This window comes from Bombina bombina, chromosome 6 (genome assembly GCF_027579735.1).
Source record: "Bombina bombina isolate aBomBom1 chromosome 6, aBomBom1.pri, whole genome shotgun sequence".
Taxonomy (NCBI): Eukaryota; Metazoa; Chordata; class Amphibia; order Anura; family Bombinatoridae; genus Bombina; species Bombina bombina.
The window spans coordinates 134,013,134-134,036,160 of record NC_069504.1 but is presented as its reverse complement, the minus strand read 5'-3'; the positions used below and the strand labels follow the sequence as shown (position 1 = coordinate 134,036,160).

The 23,027-nt window shown below is 37.2% G+C and overlaps 1 protein-coding gene across 2 annotated transcripts in view; it reads right to left on the bottom strand.

Annotated features, from left to right (window-relative positions):
* Positions 1-23,027, bottom strand: part of TBC1D22A (TBC1 domain family member 22A) — a 1,537,055-nt gene that overhangs the window by 134,015 nt on the left and 1,380,013 nt on the right. The window contains exon 13 of one of the 2 annotated variants that reach the window (XM_053716618.1): positions 6,303-6,447. The exons of the other annotated variant lie outside the window; for it this stretch is intronic. Within the exon in view, the coding sequence (XP_053572593.1) occupies positions 6,409-6,447 (39 nt within the window). The 3' untranslated portion in view covers positions 6,303-6,408. Of the gene's footprint in view, positions 1-6,302; positions 6,448-23,027 lie in introns of those variants that run through there. 2 annotated transcript variants of the gene reach the window in all.

The following is a 23,027-nucleotide window of genomic DNA, read 5'->3' as shown; positions in this document are numbered from 1 at the left end:
ATCTGGAGTAGACTGTCCCTGTAAGATGAAACAGGCATCTGCGCTTTTCTAAATCCTGCATGTTGAGTCACTGCTTAAGCGAATATCCCAATCAAGCCTCGAGAATGCCCTGAAACATCTTGAAATGCCCATCATCAACCCTTTTTTGACATCTCACTGTTTTACCACTACAAACAAATACTGTTCTATCCAATGAGACTCCTTTAACATTTACAAAATAGATGTGCAAATATTTAACATCTACGCACATTTAAAGATCCTGTTCGCAAGGGTGTATAATAAGTGTTGTCGTTGTATTTATTTCTTTTTTCCTTGTTTCTAGTGGTTCACGTTTGTTGTACAAGAGCTCATATACTGGGCCATTCAACACTCTATGGTGATCGCCTAGAAAAGGTAAGTGAAATGATCTCACAAAAAAATTTCAGCAGAATAACTAAAGTCTATAAATCTAAACCAATATATCTCACAGCAACTCCAGAAAAGATGTCCCATTTCTTAAATAGCCATTGAGGAATATAACAAAAACCGCGTTGATGGACTGGTTTGTGATAATTACACCACCCAGAAAATATAATTATTGCTCTGCAAATATAATACAAAACATGCTTATAACAAATATCTACATGATGGCATGCAGATAGGAAGAGAGAGTCTACTAAAATTGTAACTTGCTACAGCTGACATATAACTCTCTAAACAGGACAGCAAAACATAACCTCCATATTGCCAGACCTTTCTTCCTTACAATAGCAGCTAAAACTATGAAGCATTATTTGTGCTATAAAAAACAAGGCATTAGGATCTCTCCACAGCAATATTTGTTTTCTCAAGACACTAGCAGTTGGTCAGTTACTGGAATGTCTTAAATAACATGATCATTTTTAGCATTGTTTTTGAATGGAACTTACATAGTTATTACTAAAAGTGATTATAAATAATTATATTCTGTAATCAATTATCATTTTTCATGCCTTCAGGAATATTACGTTGGTCAAAATCTTTGTCTAACAGCAAGGAAGGGAACAGAAGCCCACAAAGATGCAATTGACATTTTGGGCTCTTGCAGGCAGGTTCGCATAAGCGGTCATTAGAACGCTGCTTCTTACACTCTTCGCCATCTCTGAGGCCCCATGCTGCACTCTGGGTAATAAAAACTCTTTAAAAGGAAGTTGGAATGTTATGACAATCTGGAGAAATAGAACAGCAGCAAAGGAACAATAGTAAAAAAGACAAATAACAACAACTATAGAAAGAAATCAATAACACAGTTACGCCATAGCATATAATGGTTATATAAGTAAGCAAATACAGCAAAACAAATTTATTTAAAGATTCAATTACTGAATTAAGGGTCGATCACAATCCTAGAAAAACTTATCAAAAATTCACATAGACTTTGATTTGTTTTTTTCCCAAAGGATTTTGATCCACACATTATTTAGATAACACCATTAGTGCAACATATAACAAACTCATTTTGTTAAAGGGACAAGAAAGTCAAAATTAAACTTTTGTGTTTCAGATAGAGCATGCAATTTTAAGAGAATTTTGAATTTACATCTATTATCATCTAATTTGCTTTGTTCGTTTGGTATCCTTTGTTGAGGAGAAGTCATTCACCACTGAGAGCGAGCTGGTGATTGGTGACTATACACATTGGCTAACCAGATATGATCAGCTAGGCCCCACTAGTGCATTGCTGCTCTGGAGTTGACTCTAGCTATGTGAATAACCACTTTACAGGGTTACACACAGTTATATGTAAGGAGCAAGGCAATAATAAAATGTTTTAATACATTAAAGCACTATTGTATGTCTTTAAAGGAAGCTATATATAAAGTAACTGGAAACAAAGTGATACATATATTCATACAACTAACCACAATGCTAAGCACTGATTAAAGCGACAGCAATTTTGTTGTTTAAAAAGATAGATAATCCCTTTATTACCCATTCCTCAGTTTTGCATTACTAACACAGTTATAATATACTTTTTACCTCTGTCATTACCTTGTATCTAAGCCTTTTCAAACTGCCCCCTTATTTCAGTTCTTTTGACAGACTTACATTTTAACAAATCAGTGCTGACTCCTAGGTAACCTCACGTGTGTGAGCTCAATGTTATCTATATGACACACATGAACTAACGCCCTCTAGTGGTGAAAACTGACAAACCATGTCCTATAGACGTGAATGTGATTTATGAAGGTGATTTTTATTCATGAATAACAGAAAGCAAACATGAGAATCATGCTATCATGTAAGGAGTTCTTAACGTGTCTGTAATATTGTTGTAAACCAAAGGTGATAATGTGAAAATTGAAATTATGGGGCATGTTTTCCAGGTGTTATAGATTTTCTCAGTGAACCACGTCACAATTGCATAAATAAATTGTCTTTTATATCTGTGATCGGTAGGTACATTACCATTGAGATATGGTTGAAAAATTGTCAAAATACATTCAGATTAGAGGCGGTCTTCAAGGTCTAAGAAATTAGCATATGAGCCAACCTAGGTTTAGCTTTTAACTAAGAATACCAAGAGAACAAAGTAAAATTGATGATAAAAATAAATTGGAAAGTTGTTTAAAATGACATGCCCTATCTGAATCATGAAAGTTTTTTTTGACTAGACTGTCCCAATGATTAAAGGGACACTAAAAAAATGTCATGTTCCTCCCTCTAATTATAGGTGCCACCATCTTGGAACCTAGATTTCGCTACAGGTATCTGAAGGAGAGTTGCTGTACATGTAAAAACATGTCAGCATTGGAAGCAGGCAGGGACTAACCTCAATGCTATGCATACAAAATGTACGTATTGTTTAATGTCCTTTTAATTCTGCCATAAAGCTATATTGCTGATATGTATGGCTCATGTAGCTACCAGTGCTTTCCATAGTATATTATTTTTTCAGTCATCTATTTATAAAGACTAACAAAGTTCTTACCAGGTTAAAACAAAATTATACACTGAAACATCTTTTGTAACATACATTTTCCTTTGATATCATAAGAAACCATATCTCAATGGTAATATAGCTACCAATCACAGGTACAAAAGAAAATTTATTTATACAATTGTGATGTGGTTCACTGAGAAAATCCATAACACCTGAAAAACATGCCCCATAATTTCAATTTTCACATTATCACCTTTGGTTTACAACAATATTACAGACACGTCAAGGCCTCCTCACATGATAGCATGATTCTCATGTTTGCTTTCTGTTATTCATGAATAAAAATCACCTTCATAAATCACATTCACGTTTATAGGACATGGTTTGTCAAAGATAGAATTTCACATTTTATTGACTTGCTAGAAAATGGAATTTGCAAACAATGTAATAATCAAGGCATATTGGCAATCCAGAAACATAATGTTAGATCTTTTTTTACATATTTATACATATATCAGTGATATGTCAGATGAAAATAAATTCAAGGAAAAATGAAATATTGCAGCATATATTTATCAGTTTTCTATAAAAAGTTTAGTTTTACATAAAAATTAAAGGACTAATATGTATATATATTTATGTGAAAATAATCTCTGCTAGCTATATTCTCTGTAAGACAAAGCAGCACACGTGCTTGTGTCTGTTTGCTGAAACTTAATTGTAAAGCAAATGATAGTTGCAATGTGTTTGAATCTGGCACAAGTAATATGAAGTTAGGATCTCCAGACTGCTGTATGATAAGAAAAAGATTAAAACAGCTGTTGCCCTTTCATTCCTTTTTTTCCCAGTGATAACTGTGTAAATAGATTTTCATTTCAGATTTTTTATTTTTTTTAATAGGATTCCATGCTTAATAGAAGCACTGTTTATTTGTAACTTTGCAGTGCTATTTTTGTTTTTGAGCTATAATATTTCTATCTGTTTATGTTGGTTTGTTAGTTATTCTGAAGACACTGCACTTTCTAAAATAATGGGCAAATCTGCATTCCTGGTCCACAAATCAGCTACTTTATTCATTTATTCTTTTACTTAAAAGCAATGTTTTTATATAAAACACAACATAAACTTATTAAAAGTTTGGTAAGTTTTGATGAAGGGATGCCTTTCTTGCATCAAGGTTAATTTATTATGGGCTAAAGAAGACAATATTAACCCTTTAAGGACACAGCTTTCAGTTTGCTCAATTGTTTTATGATGGAAAAATTCCGTCATATGTCCTTAAGAGGTTAAAAAGGATGCAGCTAATACATCTTGTTTACAACTACAATGCTCTTTGATATGAGGAGTTCCTGTGGATGGATCATCCAGAACCCCCTGCGGAAAAAGAGGAAAACACTGCTGAGTTCTCTTTAGGTGATGACTCAAAAAAAAAGAAGATTTAGTAACAGACTGGTTGAAAATCCCAGTACTGGCCTGATATTCAAGATAGATGTCAGATGTGAAGTTACAGGGGAGATTGAAAGAAGAGAAAAGCTGTTGCACATCAGAAGAATCCAGATAATATTTTATTTACCAAGCACCAACAAGACAGACATTCTTGTAAAACGGGCCCAGAATTGTAATCTCTGCACTAGGTATAAAAAATAATTTGTGGCAACCACAGCCTAGGGATAAGGGAAATGTGTATAGACAGCATTAATTGTGATGAGGCCTATTTATCATATGTCTGTCGGACCTGATCCGACACTGCGGATCAGGTCCGACAGACATCGCTGAATGCGGAGAGCTCTTGTGAGCTGCTGGTGCAACGCCGCCCCATGCAGACTCGTGGCCAATCGGCCGCCAGCAGGGGGTGTCAATCAACCCGATCGTACTCGATCGGGTTGAATTCCGTCGATTCCTCTCCGCCTCATCAGAGCAGACGGACAGAGCTTGATAGATAGGCCCCTAAGTGTGTGAGAACTTAGTAGTGGCCAGTAAAAGATATGAATGATCTACAGTTATTTTCCTTAACCATCAACCACTTTGAACTGTAAAGAACATACAATGTCCTGTTAAAAGAAATCTTAAAAAAGGATACCATTTTTATATAAGAATGAAAGCAAATTTGAGTTTAATACAAGTACAATACTTTGCACTTTATAGGAATTAAATTACAAGAGAACAATTGTTTTTATTATTCCAACCTGTGTAATCCAGATGGTCTAGCATGCTAAGAAAAAAAAATAAAACATAAATGAATGCTCCAAAGCTACAGTTTAATTATTTAAAAATGTCTCTACTTTGTTTTTGTTTGTTTTTTAATAATTAATTATAACTACGGAAATAACAAAAATTAGCATCATGAAAAATTTTCTATAAGCAGTTCTAGATTGTAGAGTAATTATAACACTTGATTTCTCAATCAATATCAAGTACTTTATAATAAAACTCCTGTGTGTTCTGTAAACTTAACACCTTGTTTTTGTGCTGTTTGTTTAGGTTATTAGGTCATAATCCTAATATGGTGATAAATAATGTAAAACATTTAGGGCCAGATTATAAGTGGATCGCAAATTAGTGCTTGCGCGCTAACTCCGCTAGAAGTAAGCGGCGGGTAGCGCTCTTATTACAAATTGAAAATAAAAAGTTTGTGCACAAGCACTAGAGCGCTAACCCAATACACTTAGAATATCACAACCACTTTAAAGTATTCCCCCATAGACTTAAATAGAGGACAAAAAGTATAACACCCATACTCACATGCAAACCCGATCACATTTAACCAAGTGCGCTAACATTAGAACCTTACTATTTCTGCTGCAAATACCTTTACCAATACATCCAAGCATTCTGCTGGCCTTACTCCCTGCAATACTACATTGTTTACTAAATTTTAAATAATCTGAAATAATAAATCCTCATTTGTAACAGTCAGTAAAGTGTCATTGAGTCTGTAATTAACGTTTGGATTTATCTTCCCTAATTTTATATTATGCAGTGCTAAACTTTAGATCCCAGTCATTTGTCTAATTCTCCAATCCTTTTCTAAAAGACTTTAATCCAGAAGGGATGGCATACCTCTGCAGAATAGAGTGGAGCTTGTCTGTGATAAAAGTGTAGATGTTGTGCAACTCCAGAACAGGCAAAGCATCCCTACACCTTGATATCTCCTTCAACATATTTAATTTGAAGGTTTACATACTTTGCTGCCATCTCCTAATAAGAACTCTGTGATTGCAACAAAAAAATGTAAAATTTTAATTTGTCAATGAACAGGATGTTTATTTGTCATCCATTGTGACATTTCTGTATTGTTCGGTCCATGCTAAATAATTAGCCATCTTTGGTTGAAAGAGTGGTTAAGAGACTGCTTCTCTATCATGAAGATCGCAGTTTGATAGCCATCTTTTGACTACTGCTTACTGGGGTAGGATGTCCTTGGTTCAGCTGGGTTTGAATTGTGGATACAGATGCAGTTCCATTTTGCTAGCTTGATATGCTGGACTTCTGATGGTGTGGTCACTTTAGGTTTGCCTGGTCTTGCTTTGCATGAAATTGATTTTCTTTTAAAAAAAAAAAGCATTCATTTCTTTAACTGAAGTTTGGCACTAAATAAATTTGTTGGCACTCGGTAAGTAGATTAACTTGTCCTTAAATCGCTTTGTTTAGTTGCTTTAACATAATTACAAAATATATTTCAACTTATGTTCTTCTTCAAAGCATAAACACTAGCAGGGCCATAGGAATATAATTAATATCAGGTGTTAATGACTAAAATAGTAATATAACTCAGATATGTGCAAGGACATTAGCATTTCATTTAAATTAAATACATAGCGCTACAACACTTTTGAAAATATATTTGCAAACAGTGTGTGTAGAGGATATTAATTTAAATGGTAATATCAAAAAAGATTAAAAACTGATTTGTCTCAATGTTAAATAATTTATTCTTATATACAACTATTTTTACACTCAGCCAGTTCTCATATATAAGGGTAACTGAAAAGTTTGTGTTTGCAGACAGAAACAAAGATCTATGTTCCCTGAAACCAAACCCAAAATGAGGCTAGTTGTTGCTGATGGGTGCACGATCGCTTGACAGCTAGGCAGACAAGAAATCCCTTATATCATTTGCAGGTAATCCCTTTTTTGATAAACTTCTATAGTGATGGTCTATATAATATAAGTTTTAAAGAGACAGTAAAAACCTTGAGATTTTTATATAAAATGTTTAGTTATGCATAGTGAAACTCATTTTTTATTTTGCCCCCTTTTCATGTAATTTAGCTCTGAAAGTTGAGCTATTTCTAATTTTCAGAACTTGAAATGCCCCTGCTGATGTCTCAAGGCTACATCTGCTACATATATGTTTCTAATTGGCTCTATCAGATAACAACTGCAAATCAATGGAATTTATACTAATAGTGGTTAGCCTTGCTATCTGCAAACTGAAGAGCAGATTGGCTCCTCCAAATAAGAGAAATGGTGGGTGGAGTTTGGCTATTGAAAAACAATTGCATTAAAAAAAGATGTAAATTTTATTAAAAATGTTAAGACTTGGCTGATACATTATTCTATAGCACCACAACAGAAATGTATTTTAATTACAAGGTGTTCAACGTCCCTTTAATTAGATTAACAATACACCAGTGCTGTAAGACTTTTGCTGTTGTTAAAGACAGAGGACAACTAATTTGAATAAAGAAAAATGCATCTTTAAAATAATGTGTCCAGTGGCAGTTTTAGAACTTAAAGGGACACTGAACCCAAAAATTTTCTTTCGGGATTCAGATAGAGCATGCAATTTTAAGCATTTTTTTAATTTACTCCGATTAATTTTTCCTTACTCTCTTACTATCTTTATTTGAAAAAGAAGGCATCTAAGCTATATTTTGGTTCATTACACTGGACAGCACTTGTTTATTAGTGAGTGAATGTATCCACCAATCAGCAAGAACAACCCGGGTTGTTAACCAAAAATGGGCCGGCTTCTAACCTTACATTCTTGCTTTTCAAATAAAGATACCAAGAGAATAAAGAAAATGTGATAATAGGAGTAAATTATGCTCTACCTGAATCACAAAAGAAAAAAATTGGGTTCAGTGTTCCTTTAAAGCAGGGGTCGCCAACCTTTCGGACCTCAGGGACCAATAAACTCACAATTTTGAATAAAGTGGAGCACTAACATTATTTTTTTTTAAAAAAGGTACAAACATCTATAATGTTTCTGACCTTTCCTAGAACCAGAAAAGATAACAAATAGACTAGAAGTCTTTCTGAAATCTCTAGTAGCTTCAATATAATATTTCAAAGCTCTTACCACATCCAAAGAATGTAAAGATCTCTCCAGAGAATTCTTAGAATTAGGACACAACAAAGGGACAACAATTTCTCTACTAATGTTGTTGGAATTCACAACTTTAGGTAAAAATTTAAATGAAGTCCGCAAAACCGCCTTATCCTGATGAAAAATCAGAAAAGGAGACTCACAAGAAAGAGCAGATAATTCAGAAACTCTTCTAGCAGAAGAGATGGCCAAAAGGAACAATACTTTCCAAGAAAGTAATTTAATGTCCAGAGAATGCATAGGCTCAAACGGAGGAGCCTGTAAAGCCTTCAAAACCAAATTAAGACTGCAAGGAGGAGAGATTGATTTAATGACAGGCTTGATACGAACCAAAGCCTGTAAAAAACAATGAATATCAGGAAGATTACCAATTTTCCTGTGGAACAGAACAGAAAGAGCAGAGATTTGTCCTTTCAAGGAACTTGCAGACAAACCCTTATCTAAACCATCCTGAAGAAACTGTAAAATTTTAGGAATTCTAAAAGAATGCCAAGAGAATTTATGAGAAGAACACCATGAAATGTAAGTCTTCCAAACTCGATAATAAATCTTTCTAGACACAGATTTACGAGCCTGCAACATAGTATTAATCACTGAGTCAGAGAAACCTCTATGACTAAGCATTAAGCGTTCAATCTCCATACCTTCAAATTTAATGATTTGAGACCCTGATAGAAAAACGGGCCTTGAAATAGAAGGTCTGGCCTTAACGGAAGTGGCCAAGGTTGGCAACTGGACATCCGAACAAGATCCGCATACCAAAACTTGTGTGGCCATGCTGGAGCCACCAGCAGTACAAACGAACGCTCCATTATGATTTTGGAAATCACTCTTGGAAGAAGAACTAGAGGCAGAAAAATATAAGCAGGTTGATAACTCCAAGGAAGTGTCAACGCATCCACTGCTTCCGCCTGAGGATCCCTGGACCTGGACAGATACCTGGGAAGTTTCCTGTTTAGATGAGAAGCCATCAGATCTATTTCTGGAAGCCCCCACATCTGAACAATTTGAAAAAACACATCTGGGTGAAGAGACCACTCTCCCGGATGTAAAGTCTGACGACTGAGATAATCCGCTTCCCAATTGTCTATACCTGGGATATGGACGGCAGAGATTAGACAGGAGCTGGATTCTGCCCAAGCAAGTATCCGAGGTACTTCTTTCATAGCTTGAGGACTGTGAGTCCCACCCTGATGATTGACATATGCCACGGTTGTGACATTGTCTGTCTGAAAACAAATAAACGGTTCTCTCTTCAGAAGAGGCCAAAACTGAAGAGCTCTGAGAATCGCACGGAGTTCCAAAATATTGATTGGTAATCTTGCCTCTTGAGATTTCCAAACCCCCTGCGCTGTCAGAGATCTCTAGACAGCTCCCCAACCTGAAAGACTCGCATCTGTTGTGATCACAGTCCAGGTCGGACGAACAAAAGAGGCCCCTTGAACTAAACTATGATGATCTAACCACCAAGTCAGAGATAGTCGAACATTGGGATTTAAGGTTATTAATTGTGATATCTTTGTATAATCCTTGCACCATTGGTTCAGCATACAAAGCTGAAGAGGTCTCATGTGAAAACGAGCAAAGGGGATCGCGTCCGATGCTGCAGTCATGAGACCTAAATCCTCCATGCACATAGCTACTGAAGGGAATGATTGAAACTGAAGGTTCCGACAAGCTGCAACCAATTTCAGACATCTCTTGTCTGTTAGAGACAAAGTCATGGATACTGAATCTATTTGGAAACCTAAAAAGGTTACCCTTGTCTGAGGAATCAAAGAACATTTTGGTAAATTGATCCTCCAACCATGTATTTGAAGAAACAACACTAGTTGATTCGTGTGAGATTCTATAGAACGTAAAGACTGAGCAAGTACCAAGGTATCGTCCAAATAAGGAAACACCGCAATACCCCGCTCTCTGATTACAGAGAGTAGGGCACCGAGAACCTTTGAAAAGATCCTTGGAGCTGTCGCTAGGCCAAAAGGAAGAGCAACAAATTGGTAATGCTTGTCTAGAAAAGAGAATCTCATAACGATTCAAAATTTTTAGATCCAGAACTGGTCTGAAAGAATTCTCCTTCTTTGGAACAATGAACAGATTTGAATAAAACCTCAGACCCCGTTCCTGAAAAGGAACTGGCACAATTACCCCAGATAACTCCAGGTCTGAAACACACTTCAGGAAAGCCTGAGCCTTAACTGGGTTCACTGGAATGCGTGAGAGAAAGAAACTTCTCACAGGCGGTCTTACTTTGAAACCTATTCTGTACCCTTGAGAAACAATGTTCTGGATCTAAAGATTTTGGATTGAATTGATCCAAACATCATTGAAAAATCTTAGTCTGCCCCCTACCAGCTGAGCTGGAATGAGGGCTGCACCTTCATGCAGACTTGGGGGCTGATTTAGATCTTTTAAATGGCTTGGATTTATTCCAGACTGGAGAAGGCTTCCAATTGGAAACCGTTCCTTAGGGGAAGGATCAGGTTTCTGTTCCTTATTTTGTCGAAAGGAACGAAAACGGTTAGCAGCTTTAAATTTACCCTTAGATTTTTTATCCTGAGGCAAAAAAGCACCCTTCCCCCCAGTGACAGTTGAACTAATTGAATCCAACTGAGAACCAAATAATTTATTACCTTTGAAAGAGAGAGATAGCAACATTGATTTAGAAGTAATATCAGCATTCCAAGATTTAAGCCATAAAGCTTTTCTAGCTAATATAGCTAAAGACATATATCTGACATCAATTCTAATGATATCAAAAATGGCATCACAAATGAAATTATTAGCATGTTGAATTAACTTAACAATGCTATACACATTATGATCTAGTACTTGTTGCACTAAGGTTTCCAACCAAAAAGTTGAAGCAGCAGCTACTTCAGCCAAAGAAATAGCAGGCCTAAGAAGATGACCTGAATATAAATAAGCCTTCCTTAGATAAGATTCAAGTTTCCTATCTAAAGGATTTTTAAAAGAAGTACTATCTGCCGTAGGAATAGTAGTACGTTTAGCAAGAGTAGAGATGGCTCCATCAACTTTGGGGATCTTTTCCCAAAACTCCAATCTATCAGACGGCAAAGGATACAGTTTCTTAAACCTTGAAGAAGGAGTAAAAGAAGTACCCAGTCTATTCCATTCCCTAGAAATCACATCTGAAATGGCATCAGGAACTGGAAAACCTCAGGAATAACTACATGAGGTTTAAAAACCAAATTTAAACGTTTACTAGTTTTAATATCAAGAGGACTAGTCTCCTCCATATCTATTACAATCAACACCTCTTTTAATAAGGAACGAATATATACTCCATTTTAAATAAGTATGAAGATTTGTCAGTGTCAATATCTGAGACAGAATCTTCTGAACCAGATAGATCCTCATCAGAGATAGATAAATCAGAATGTTGTTGGTCATTTAAAAATTCATCAATTTTATGAGAAGTTTTAAAAGACCTTTTACGTCTATTAGAAGGTGGTATGACAGACAAAGCCTTCTGAATGGAATTAGAAACAAATTCTCTCACATTAACAGGAATATCCTGAGCATTAGATGTTGAAGGAACAACAACAGGTAATGGATTACTACTAATGGAAATATTTTCTCCATGTAAAAGTTTGTCATGACAACTATCACAAACTACAGCCGGAGGAACAGTTACCACAAGTTTACAACAAATGCACTTAGCTTTGATAGAACCAACATCAGGCAGCAGGATTCCAGTAGTAGATTCTGAGACAGGGTCAGATTCAGACATCTTGCAATATGTAAGAGAAAAAAATAACATATAAAGCAAAATTATCAATTTCCTTATATGACAGTTTTAGGAATGGGAAAAAATGCAAACAAAATAAGCCTCTGGAAACCAGAAGCAAAAAAAAATAAAAAATATAAAGACCTAAATAATGTTAAAAGTATAACGCAACCACGTGAAAACTCTCGGCGCCAACTAAGACGCCGGAAATGACGAAGTTGCGTCAACAAACGTAATTCTCGCACCAAAAAAAGTCTTGCACCAAGAATGACGCAATAAATTATAGCATTTTGCGCTCCCGCGAGCCTAACAGCCCGCAATTTAGAAAAGAGAGTCAATTTGAAAATTTCAGGTAAGAATTTTTTTTTTTTTATATATGCATTTCCCAAAATGAAACTGACAGTCTGCAAAAAGGAAATATACTAATGGCAAATATAAGTACAAACATATATTTAGAACTTTACATATAAAGTGCCAAACCATAGCTGAGAGTGTCTTAAAAAAAGGAAAACATACTTACCAAAAGACACTCATCTACATAAAGTAGATAGCCAAACCAGTACTGAAACGAGAATCAGCAGAGGTAATGGTATATATGGAAAAGAGAGGTAGGAGATGAATCTCTACGACCGATAACAGAGAACCTATGAAATAGATCCCCGTTAGGATGGCCATTGTATTCAATAGGTAATACTCCCTTCACATCCCTCTGTCATTCACTGCACTCTGAGAGGAACCGGGCTTCAACATGCTGAGAAGCGCATATCAACGTAGAAATCTAGCATAAACTTACTTCACCACCTCCATAGGAGGCAAAGTTTGTAGAACTGAATTGTGGGTGTGGTGGGGGGTGTATTTATAGGCATTTTGAGGTTTGGGAAACTTTGCCCCTCCTGGTAGGATTGTATATCCCATACGTCACTAGCTCATGGACTCTTGCCAATTACATGAAAGAAATACAGTAGGATTGAATAACTAACATGCACATAAAAAAAAATCAATTCATTATCACTTATTGTGAATTTGAAATGAGCAGTAGAATATTTTCTGGCAAACTTCAACGTTAATCCATTTTTCATGTAACAGCCATTAACCAGTCACAAAATGCATATATATGTATACTGTGCACCTTCACATATGCTCAATAGGAGCTGGAGCCTCAGAAAGTGTGCATACAGAAAGAAAGTGTACATATCGATAATGGAAGTATATTGGAACATTTTTTATAAATTGCATGCTTTATCTTTATCATAAAACTTTAATTTAATCTTTAGTGGCCCTTTAATATTTATGGGGGGCTAACAAAGATGGTGAACATAATATACAGAGCTCTTCGCTGCTCAAGAAGGGTGATACAAATTTGGAGGTGCATAGCACCCCTCAGCACCACCATAGAATGGGTGTTGCATCCTTCTGTGTATTGTGGAGGACACAGGGTCTACTCACTTTCATGATTTTATTCTATAACCAGGTGAATGCTGTAACCATGGTGATTACCGGTTAGCCTTAGAAGACTTACTTGTCCCATATTGGTGATTAAGTGGCAGTGCTACAGTCTATTTTGCTAACCCACAGCACCTAGTCCCTAATATACAGATGATATGCGACCAAGGCAAAATAAGACATGGGGGCTTTATTCAATGTTGTCAACTTTCCAGTTGCTGATTGCAGTCTTTTTCACACATCTAATAATAGTGACTCATAATTTGCAATTTATTTCACAAAATTGTGTGTAATTTATAATGAACTATTTTCACATCCAAACAATTGTAGTTCTAAATTAATATTCTGTTGATTGTACTCTAGACATGCACAAATGCCATAGTTTAGTATGTGATCTGAGCTATATTTTAAACGGAAGCATGGAGATAAAACTTAAAAAAAAACAATAAAAAAAACAATAAAAAAAACCTTTCAACACTTTAAAAAACATGCAATAATTGTGTTTTCTTATGAACCAGAATATCTCCAAATTTTTAAATCCTACCAATAAACATTCAAACTATTTTGCATGGCTCAGTGGTCTGAAGACTGTAATGATCATAGTCATAAAGCAGGAAAGTGTCAAGTATATTTGAGAAAATACATTTTTTTATTTCCTTATAGTTACACTGTGTCATTTATGGGGCATAATCATCAGTAAAGTCTTACTAGCATCAGAAATCTACCAGTAGACCGCTACTTACCTTTTAGACACCCATGTATTAAAATATATATATATTAAGAACAAAGAAGAAAATGCGGTTAGGCTTCATGAATATACTGTATATGTATTTATTTAATGAAACAGTTAAAAATAGTGTATTCCAAGATACACTAGATTCAAAGCTGCGGCGCTCTGCGAAGAGCTAAATAAGTACAGCGCCGCAGCTTTGAATCTAGTGTATCTTGGAATACACTATTTTTAACTGTTTCATTATCTTGTACTTGGGAAAAGAGGGAAAATTTTCCCAAAGCTGCTGGTTTTAATTACTGTGTCCCTTCTAGCGCAGTGAATCATTATCCCCCCCCCCCTTTTTTTTCATATGTATTTATTTAACAATAAAAACATTTTGCTCTTTGTTTCTTTTATATTTCTAATAAGATTGTGGGTTAGATTACAAGTGGAGCGCAAATTTATTGTTCAAATTCGCCCGTTTATGATCGCGTTACAAGTGGCTGGTTATTGCTACCGCTAACTCACGGTAGCAATTAACGCTCAGAAAATTAACCAGAGGTTAGACCTCTGGTTAATTAGTAAAATAACCCCCAATTGCCCCCAAAATAAAGAATATATTTTTTTTATTAAAAATTTTAGCAAAAAGCAGTTATGAAGGGATAAAGTTGGTGGGTGGTGCGGTATTAGAAAAAAAAAGTCACTGAAAAGTGCCTTTAAATAGCGGTCTATGGGAACTGTGTATTGCTTGTAAATATATATGTATATGCTTTTATACATATATATTTATGTTTTAATATGTGTATTTATACACATTAACACAAATATATATGTATATATTCATATACAATCTGTTACCCATTGCTAGTTCTAATGCCGTCATTAGAACAAGGCTCCCATTGGAGCCTATGGAAGCGTGCTCTCATGAGTGCAAAGCTTCCGTGCAATGCGAACATGAGGTTGCATTCGCATTGCACTTAACTTGTAATACCAGCACACATTTGTGTGCACAAGTATTACGAAGTTGAGCGAAAATATCCCTTTTGCGGAAGAGATATTTTGTGCTCAACGTATAATCTAGCCCTGTATTATTTTTTTGGTTTTATTATTTCAGATCATATTGGGTTTCATTCTACTATCATTATTATAAGCTATCAACACAAAGATAATAATAACTTTGAATAAATTACTGTGATCAGCTATTAAGCAATAATTCACAGCTGTACTAATTCTCAAATTAGAAACTGACAACTAAAGAATAAAAAGGTATAATAATATAAATAGGACTATCACTTCCCCTGGGAACAAAACAACCAAGCGACTGTGAAATTACAATATGGTCTACATATAAGACAAATTTAAACATTATATACAGAAAGCCACCCACCAAAGTTGTGTAATTTATATTGCACCTTTTCCAGCCACTGGATCCCATATTTTATTTTTAAACCACTGGATAAAGTGTCATACAACAGGATTATAGTTTAAGTAACATTTTTTCTAATTTTCTCCAATGATGTGTGACATATTGTAAAACTAGTTCTCAGTCTAAGCAGCTTCCTACTAAGATATTAGTTTGGTTTGTCATAAAAGCCCTTAGCTTTTAACTGTACTTAGAGAGGCACGTAAAATATTTTACAAGTTTTATGCATTCCAATTTTCAGGATCCCAAGAGATATTCAATTTTATATGCTTATTACTTCCTTCTCCATTACCGAATTTCCCTAGTGTGAAACCTCTATTTGCTTTCTTTAAAACTCAATATACAAATTTTTATTTCATGGAAGTAAAAACTAAATTAAAGACTACTTCATAACGCATTTAGGATAATAGAAAGCTATTGTTATTTATGATTAAAAAAATTCAGTATTCCTAATATATAATGGTTGGAGTGGCAATGAATCATTTCAATACTGTTTACCTTCCTTCTAAACAACATTCACTGAAGGGTATATAATTGAAACAGAGAGATAAATGAATTCTCTTAAGTATTTACTTTATAATTTGCACATAGTATGACAGAATACAGCTCCACAAAATGACAAAGAAATACCAAAATATACTCTGCCATAACTACTTGCCTAAATATAATTGTAGGTCATATTTTCTTGTCACTAATTTCTAGGCTAGACAGCTTGTTTATGGAATAATCAAATAAGCCACTGTTAGTCAAGAACAATATGTTGGAAAGTGATTGTGTACTTCAATCAAATTAATATCTGTCACACACAATATGTTGCAAAATGAAAATATCATACTCAAATGTGCTGAATGTGTTTAATAGATGTGAATATGAAGAAATGATCCAGACAAGGATATGCAAAATAAAAGGACTATTTTTTTTTTTTTTATAAAATAGTCAAGATGTTTTAAGAAACAATTTAAAACATACACAGGGCTCCATATATCAATCAGCACATGAACAAGATTCATAACTTGGGACCTGTACACCCACCTTGGGTGGAACAGGCAGCAGACGCTGTACATCCGCTGCCTGTATATAGCACGTGTGAGAGAAGGGCTTGTCAATCACCACAGAACAATGTGTTTGGGTTGTTTTATGTCCATAACCTCAGAGGTGGTTGGATGACCACTGCTTCTTACACTGCAGAAAGCAGGCTTCCAGTCTTGCAGAGCTTTAAAAGTGCCATCCGCTGCTTAAAATATTGAGCTCTTAAAGTAAAGTATAAGGTACAAACCATAAAGATCGAGACTGGAAAACAAATTTAGGAATATTTGATCACATCTCTTTGCTATTAATGTTTTTGAGAGATATGAGGACATGACAAAATGAAAATGTTTCATATTTCTTATGCTTCAGTAAATACAAATAGAGCATACAATAAAATATTATATATATATATATATATATATATATTTATATATACAGTATATATATAAATCATTTCCACCTTCAGTGTTTTCAGTTTAATTCACAAACCCTGCTTTTGTGCAACTGGATGCTTGTGCAGTTACATGCAGGCAGCGGATAGTGGCTTGAAAACCCTGAACACAAATAGAAAAGTTTCCTGGTTCGGTACCTTGTCCTTCTGCAATCTGATAAATGGGACCCTATGTTTTTCTCTATTTGGTCTTTTGGAAGAGAAGATCAGGCAAAGAGATTTTCTATTATTAAAAGATGACAATCACTTACTTCCAGTAAAACATAATTTATGCTTCCCTGATAAATTTATTTCTCTTGTAGTGTATCCAGTCCACGGATCATCCATTACTTGTGGGATATTCTCCTTCCCAACAGGAAGTTGCAAGAGGATCACCCACAGCAGAGCTGCTATATAGCTCCTCCCCTCACTGCCATATCCAGTAATTCGACCGAAACAAGCCGAGAATGGAGAAACATGAGGGTGCAGTGGTGACTGTAGTTTAATTAAAATTTAGACCTGCCTGAAAAGGACAGGGCGGCCGTGGACTGGATACACTACAAGAGAAATAAATTTATCAGGTAAGCATAAATTATGTTTTCTCTTGTTAAGTGTATCCAGTCCACGGATCATCCATTACTTGTGGGATACCAATACCAAAGCTAAAGTACACGGATGATGGGAGGGACAAGGCAGGATTAAACGGAAGGAACCACTGCTTGTAGAACCTTTCTCGCAAAAACAGCCTCTGAAGAAGCAAAAGTATCAAATTTGTAAAATTTGGAAAAAGTATGAAGGGAAGACCAAGTTGCAGCCTTGCAAAGCTGTTCAACAAAGGCCTCATTTTTAAAGGCCCAGGTGGAAGCCACAGCTCTAGTAGAATGAGCTGTAATCCTTTCAGGAGGCTGCTGTCCAGCAGTCTCATAGGCTAAACGGATTATACTCCGAAGCCAAAAAGAGAGGTTGCCGAGGCCTTCTGACCTCTCTTCTGTCCAGAGTAAACAACAAACAGGTTAGATGTTTGGCAAAAATCTTTAGTAGCCTGTAAGTAAAACTTCAAGGCACGGACTACGTCTAAATTATGCAAAAGACGTTCCTTCTTTGAAGAAGGATTAGGACATAATGATGGAACAACAATCTCTTGATTGATATTCTTGTTAGAAACCACCTTAGGTAAAAACCCAGGTTTTGTACGTAGAACAACTTTATCTGAATGAAAGATCAGATAAGGAGAATCACAATGTAAGGCAGATAACTCCGAGACTCTTCGAGCCGAGGAAATAGCCATCAGAAAAAGAACTTTCCATGAAAGAAGTTTGATATCAATAGAATGAAGGGGTTCAAACGGAACCCCTTGAAGAACTTTAAGAACCAAGTTTAAGCTCCATGGAGGAGCAACAGGTTTAAACACAGGCTTAATTCTAACTAAAGCCTGACAAAATGCCTGAACGTCTGGAACTTCTGCCAGACGCTTGTGTAAAAGAATAGACAGAGCAGAAATCTGTCCTTTAAAGAACTAGCTGATAATCCTTTGTCCAAACCCTCTTGGAGGAAGGACAATATCCTAGGAATCCTAACCCTACTCCATGAGTAATTCTTGGATTCACACCAATGAAGATATTTACGCCATATCTTGTGGTAAATTTTCCTGGTGACAGGCTTTCGTGCCTGTATTAAGGTATCAATTACTGACTCGGAGAAGCCACGCTTTGATAGGATCAAGCGTTCAATCTCCATGCAGTCAGTCTCAGAGAAAGTAGATTCGGATGATTGAAAGGACCTTGTATTAGAAGGTCTTGTCTCAGAGGCAGAGTCCATGGTGGAAAGGATGACATGTCCACTAGGTCTGCATACCAGGTTCTGCGTGGCCACGCAGGTGCTATCAATATCACTGATGCTCTTTCCTGTTTGATTTTGGCAATCAGACGAGGGAGCAGAGGAAACGGTGGAAACACATAAGCCAGGTTGAAGAACCAAGGCGCTGCTAGAGTATCTATCAGTGCCGCTTCTGGGTCCCTGGACCTGGATCCGTAACAAGGAAGCTTGGCGTTCTGGCGAGACACCATGAGATCCAATTCTGGTTTGCCCCAACGGAGAACCAATTAAGCAAACACCTCCGGATGGAGTTCCCATTCCCCCGGATGAAAAGTCTGATGACTTAGAAAATCCGCCTCCCAGTTCTCTACACCTGGGATATGGATCGCTGACAGGTGGCAAGAGTGAGTCTCTGCCCAGCGAATTATCTTGGAGACTTCTGACATCGCTAGGGAACTCCTGGTTCCCCCTTGATGGTTGATGTAAGCCACAGTCGTGATGTTGTCTGACTGAAATCTGATGAACCTCAGTGTTGCTAGCTGAGGCCAAGCCAGAAGAGCATTGAATATTGCTCTTAACTCCAGAATATTTATTGGGAGGAGTTTCTCCTCCTGAGTCCACGATCCCTGAGCCTTCAGGGAGTTCCAGACTGCACCCCAACCTAGAAGGCTGGCATCTGTTGTTACAATTGTCCAATCTGGTCTGCGAAAGGTCATACCCTTGGACAGATGGGCCCGAGATAACCACCAGAGAAGATAATCTCTGGTTTCCTGATCCAGATTTAGTAGAGGGGACAAATCTGTGTAATCTCCATTCCACTGACTGAGCATGCATAATTGCAGCGGTCTGAGATGCAGGCGCGCGAATGGCACTATGTCCATCGCCGCTACCATTAAGCCGATTACTTCCATGCACTGAGCCACTGTGAAGCGCGGAATGGAGTGAACATGGCAAGCATTTAGAAGTTTTGATAACCTGGACTCCGTCAGGTAAATTTTCATTTCTACAGAATCTATTAGAGTCCCTAGGAAGGAAACCCTCGTGAGAGGAGATAGAGAACTCTTTTCTTCGTTCACTTTCCACCCATGCCAGAACTATCTCTGTATGAGATTTGGCAATTTGAAAGCTTGACGCCTGTATCAGGATATCGTCCAGGTAAGGAGCCACCGCTATGCCTCGCGGTCTTAGGACCGCCAGAAGTGAGCCCAGAACCTTTGTAAAAATTATTGGGGCTGTAGCCAACCCGAATGGAAAGGCTACAAATTGGTAATGCCTGTCTAGAAACGCAAAGCTCAGGAACTGATGATGATTCTTGTGAATCGGAATGTGAAGGTAGGCATCCTTTAAGTCCACTGTGGTCATGTACTGACCCTCTTGGATCATGGGTAAAATGGTTCGAATAGTTTCCATCTTGAATGACGGAACTCTGAGGAATTTGTTTAGGATCTTTAAATCCAAAATTGGTCTGAAGGTTCCCTCTTTTTTGGGAACCATAAACAGATTTGAATAAAACCCCTGTCCTTGTTTCGTCCGCGGAACTGGATGGATCACTCCCATTACAAGGAGATCTTGTACGCAGCTTAGGAATGCCTCTTTCTTTATCTGGTTTGCAGATAATCTTGAAAGGTGAAATCTCCCTTGTGGAGGAGAAGCTTTGAAGTCCAGAAGATATCCCTGAGATATGATCTCCAACGCACAGGGATCCTGAACATCTCTTGCCCACGCCTGGGCGAAGAGAGAGAATCTGCCCCTACTAGATCCGTTGTCGGATAGGGGGCCGCTCCTTCATGCTGTCTTAGAGGCAGCAGCAGGCTTTCTGGCCTGCTTGCCCTTGTTCCAGGAATGGTTAGGTTTCCAGGCCTGCTTGGATTGAGCAAAAGTTCCCTCTTGTTTTGAAGCAGAGGAAGTTGATGCTGCACCTACCTTGAAATTTCGAAAGGCACGAAAATTAGACTGTTTGGCCTTTGATTTGGCCCTGTCCTGAGGAAGGGTATGACCCTTACCTCCAGTAATGTCAGCAATAATTTCTTTCAAACCAGGCCCGAATAAGGTCTGCCCCTTGAAAGGAATGTTGAGTAATTTAGACTTTGAAGTCACATCAGCTGACCAGGATTTGAGCCATAGCGCCCTACGCGCCTGGATGGCGAATCCGGAATTCTTAGCCGTTAGTTTAGTCAAATGAACAATGGCATCAGAAACAAATGAGTTAGCTAGCTTAAGAGTTCTAAGCTTGTCAACAATTTCTGTCAATGGAGCTGCATGGATGGCCTCTTCCAGGGCCTCAAACCAGAATGCCGCCGCAGCAGTGACAGGCGCAATGCATGCAAGGGGCTGTAAAATAAAACCTTGTTGAATAAACATTTTCTTAAGGTAACCCTCTAATTTTTTTATCCATTGGATCTGAAAAAGCACAACTGTCCTCAACCGGGATAGTGGTACGCTTTGCTAAAGTAGAAACTGCTCCCTCCACCTTAGGGACAGTCTGCCATAAGTCCCGTGTAGTGGCATCTATTGGAAACATTTTTCTAAATATAGGAGGTGGGGAAAAGGGCACACCGGGCCTATCCCACTCCTTATTAATAATTACTGTAAGCCTTTTAGATATTGGAAAAACATCAGTACTCACCGGCACTGCATAGTATTTATCCAGCCTACACAATTTCTCTGGCACTGCAATTGTCTCACAGTCATTCAGAGCAGCTAATACCTCCCCAAGCAATACACGGAGGTTCTCAAGCTTAAATTTAAAATTAGAAATCTCTGAATCAGGTCTCCCCGATCCAGAGACGTCACCCACAGACTGAAGCTCTCCGTCCTCAGGTTCTGCATATTGTGACGCAGTATCAGACATGGCTCTTACAGCATCTATGCACTCTGTATCTCGTCTAACCCCAGAGCTATCGCGCTTGCCTCTCAATTCAGGTAATCTGGATAATACCTCTGACAGGGTATTATTCATGATTGCAGCCATGTCCTGCAAAGTAATCGCTATGGGCGTCCCTGATGTACTTGGCGCCATATTAGCGTGTGTCCCTTGAGCGGGAGGCAAAGGGTCCGACACGTGGGGAGAGTTAGTCGGCATAACTTCCCCCTCGACAGACCCCTCTGGTGACAATTCTTTTATAGATAAAGACTGATTTTTACTGTTTAAGGTGAAATCAATACATTTAGTACACATTCTCCTATGGGGCTCCACCATGGCTTTTAAACATAATGAACAAGTATCCTCTGTTTCAGACATGTTTGTACAGACTAGCAATGAGACTAGCAAGCTTGGAAAACACTTTAAAGCAAGTTAACAAGCAATAAAAAAAAACGTTACTGTGCCTTTAAGAGAAACAAATTTTGACAAAATTTGAAATAACAGTGAAAAAAGGCAGTTACACTAACAAAATTTTTACAGTGTATGTAACAAGTCAGCAGAGCATTGCACCCACTTGCAAATGGATGATTAAACCCTTAATAACAAAAACAGAATAATAAATGACAAAAACCTTTTTTAAACACAGTCACAACAACTGCCACAGTCTACTGTGATTGTTACCCTCCTCAAACACGACTTTGAAGCCTTTTGAGCCCTTCAGAGATGTCCTGGATCATGCAGGAAGAAGCTGAATGTCTCTGTCAGTATTTTTATCTGCACAGAAAAGCACTAAAATAGGCCCTTCCCACTCATATTGCAACAGTGGAAAGCCTCAGGAACTGTTTCTAGGCAAAAATCAAACCAGCCATGTGGAAAAAAACTAGGCCCCAATAAGTTTTGTCACCAAACTTATATAAAAACGATTAAACATGCCAGTCAAACGTGTTATATTACACTTTTATAAGAGTATGTATCTCTATTAATAAGCCTGATACCAGTCGCTATCACTGCATTTAAGGCTTTACTTACATTAATCCGGTATCAGCAGCATTTTCTAGCAAATTCCATCCCTAGAAAAATATTAACTGCACATACCTTATTGCAGGAAAACCTGCACGCCATTCCCTCTCTGAAGTTACTTATCTTAGTTACTTCTGCTAAGATCATAGAAATCACAGGCAGATTCTTCATCTAATGCTGCCTGAGATGAAACAGTACACTCCGGTACCATTTAAAAATAACAAACTTTTGATTGAAGTTAAAAAACTAACTATAATACACCACTCGCCTCTTACTACGTCCATCTTTGTTGAGAGTTGCAAGA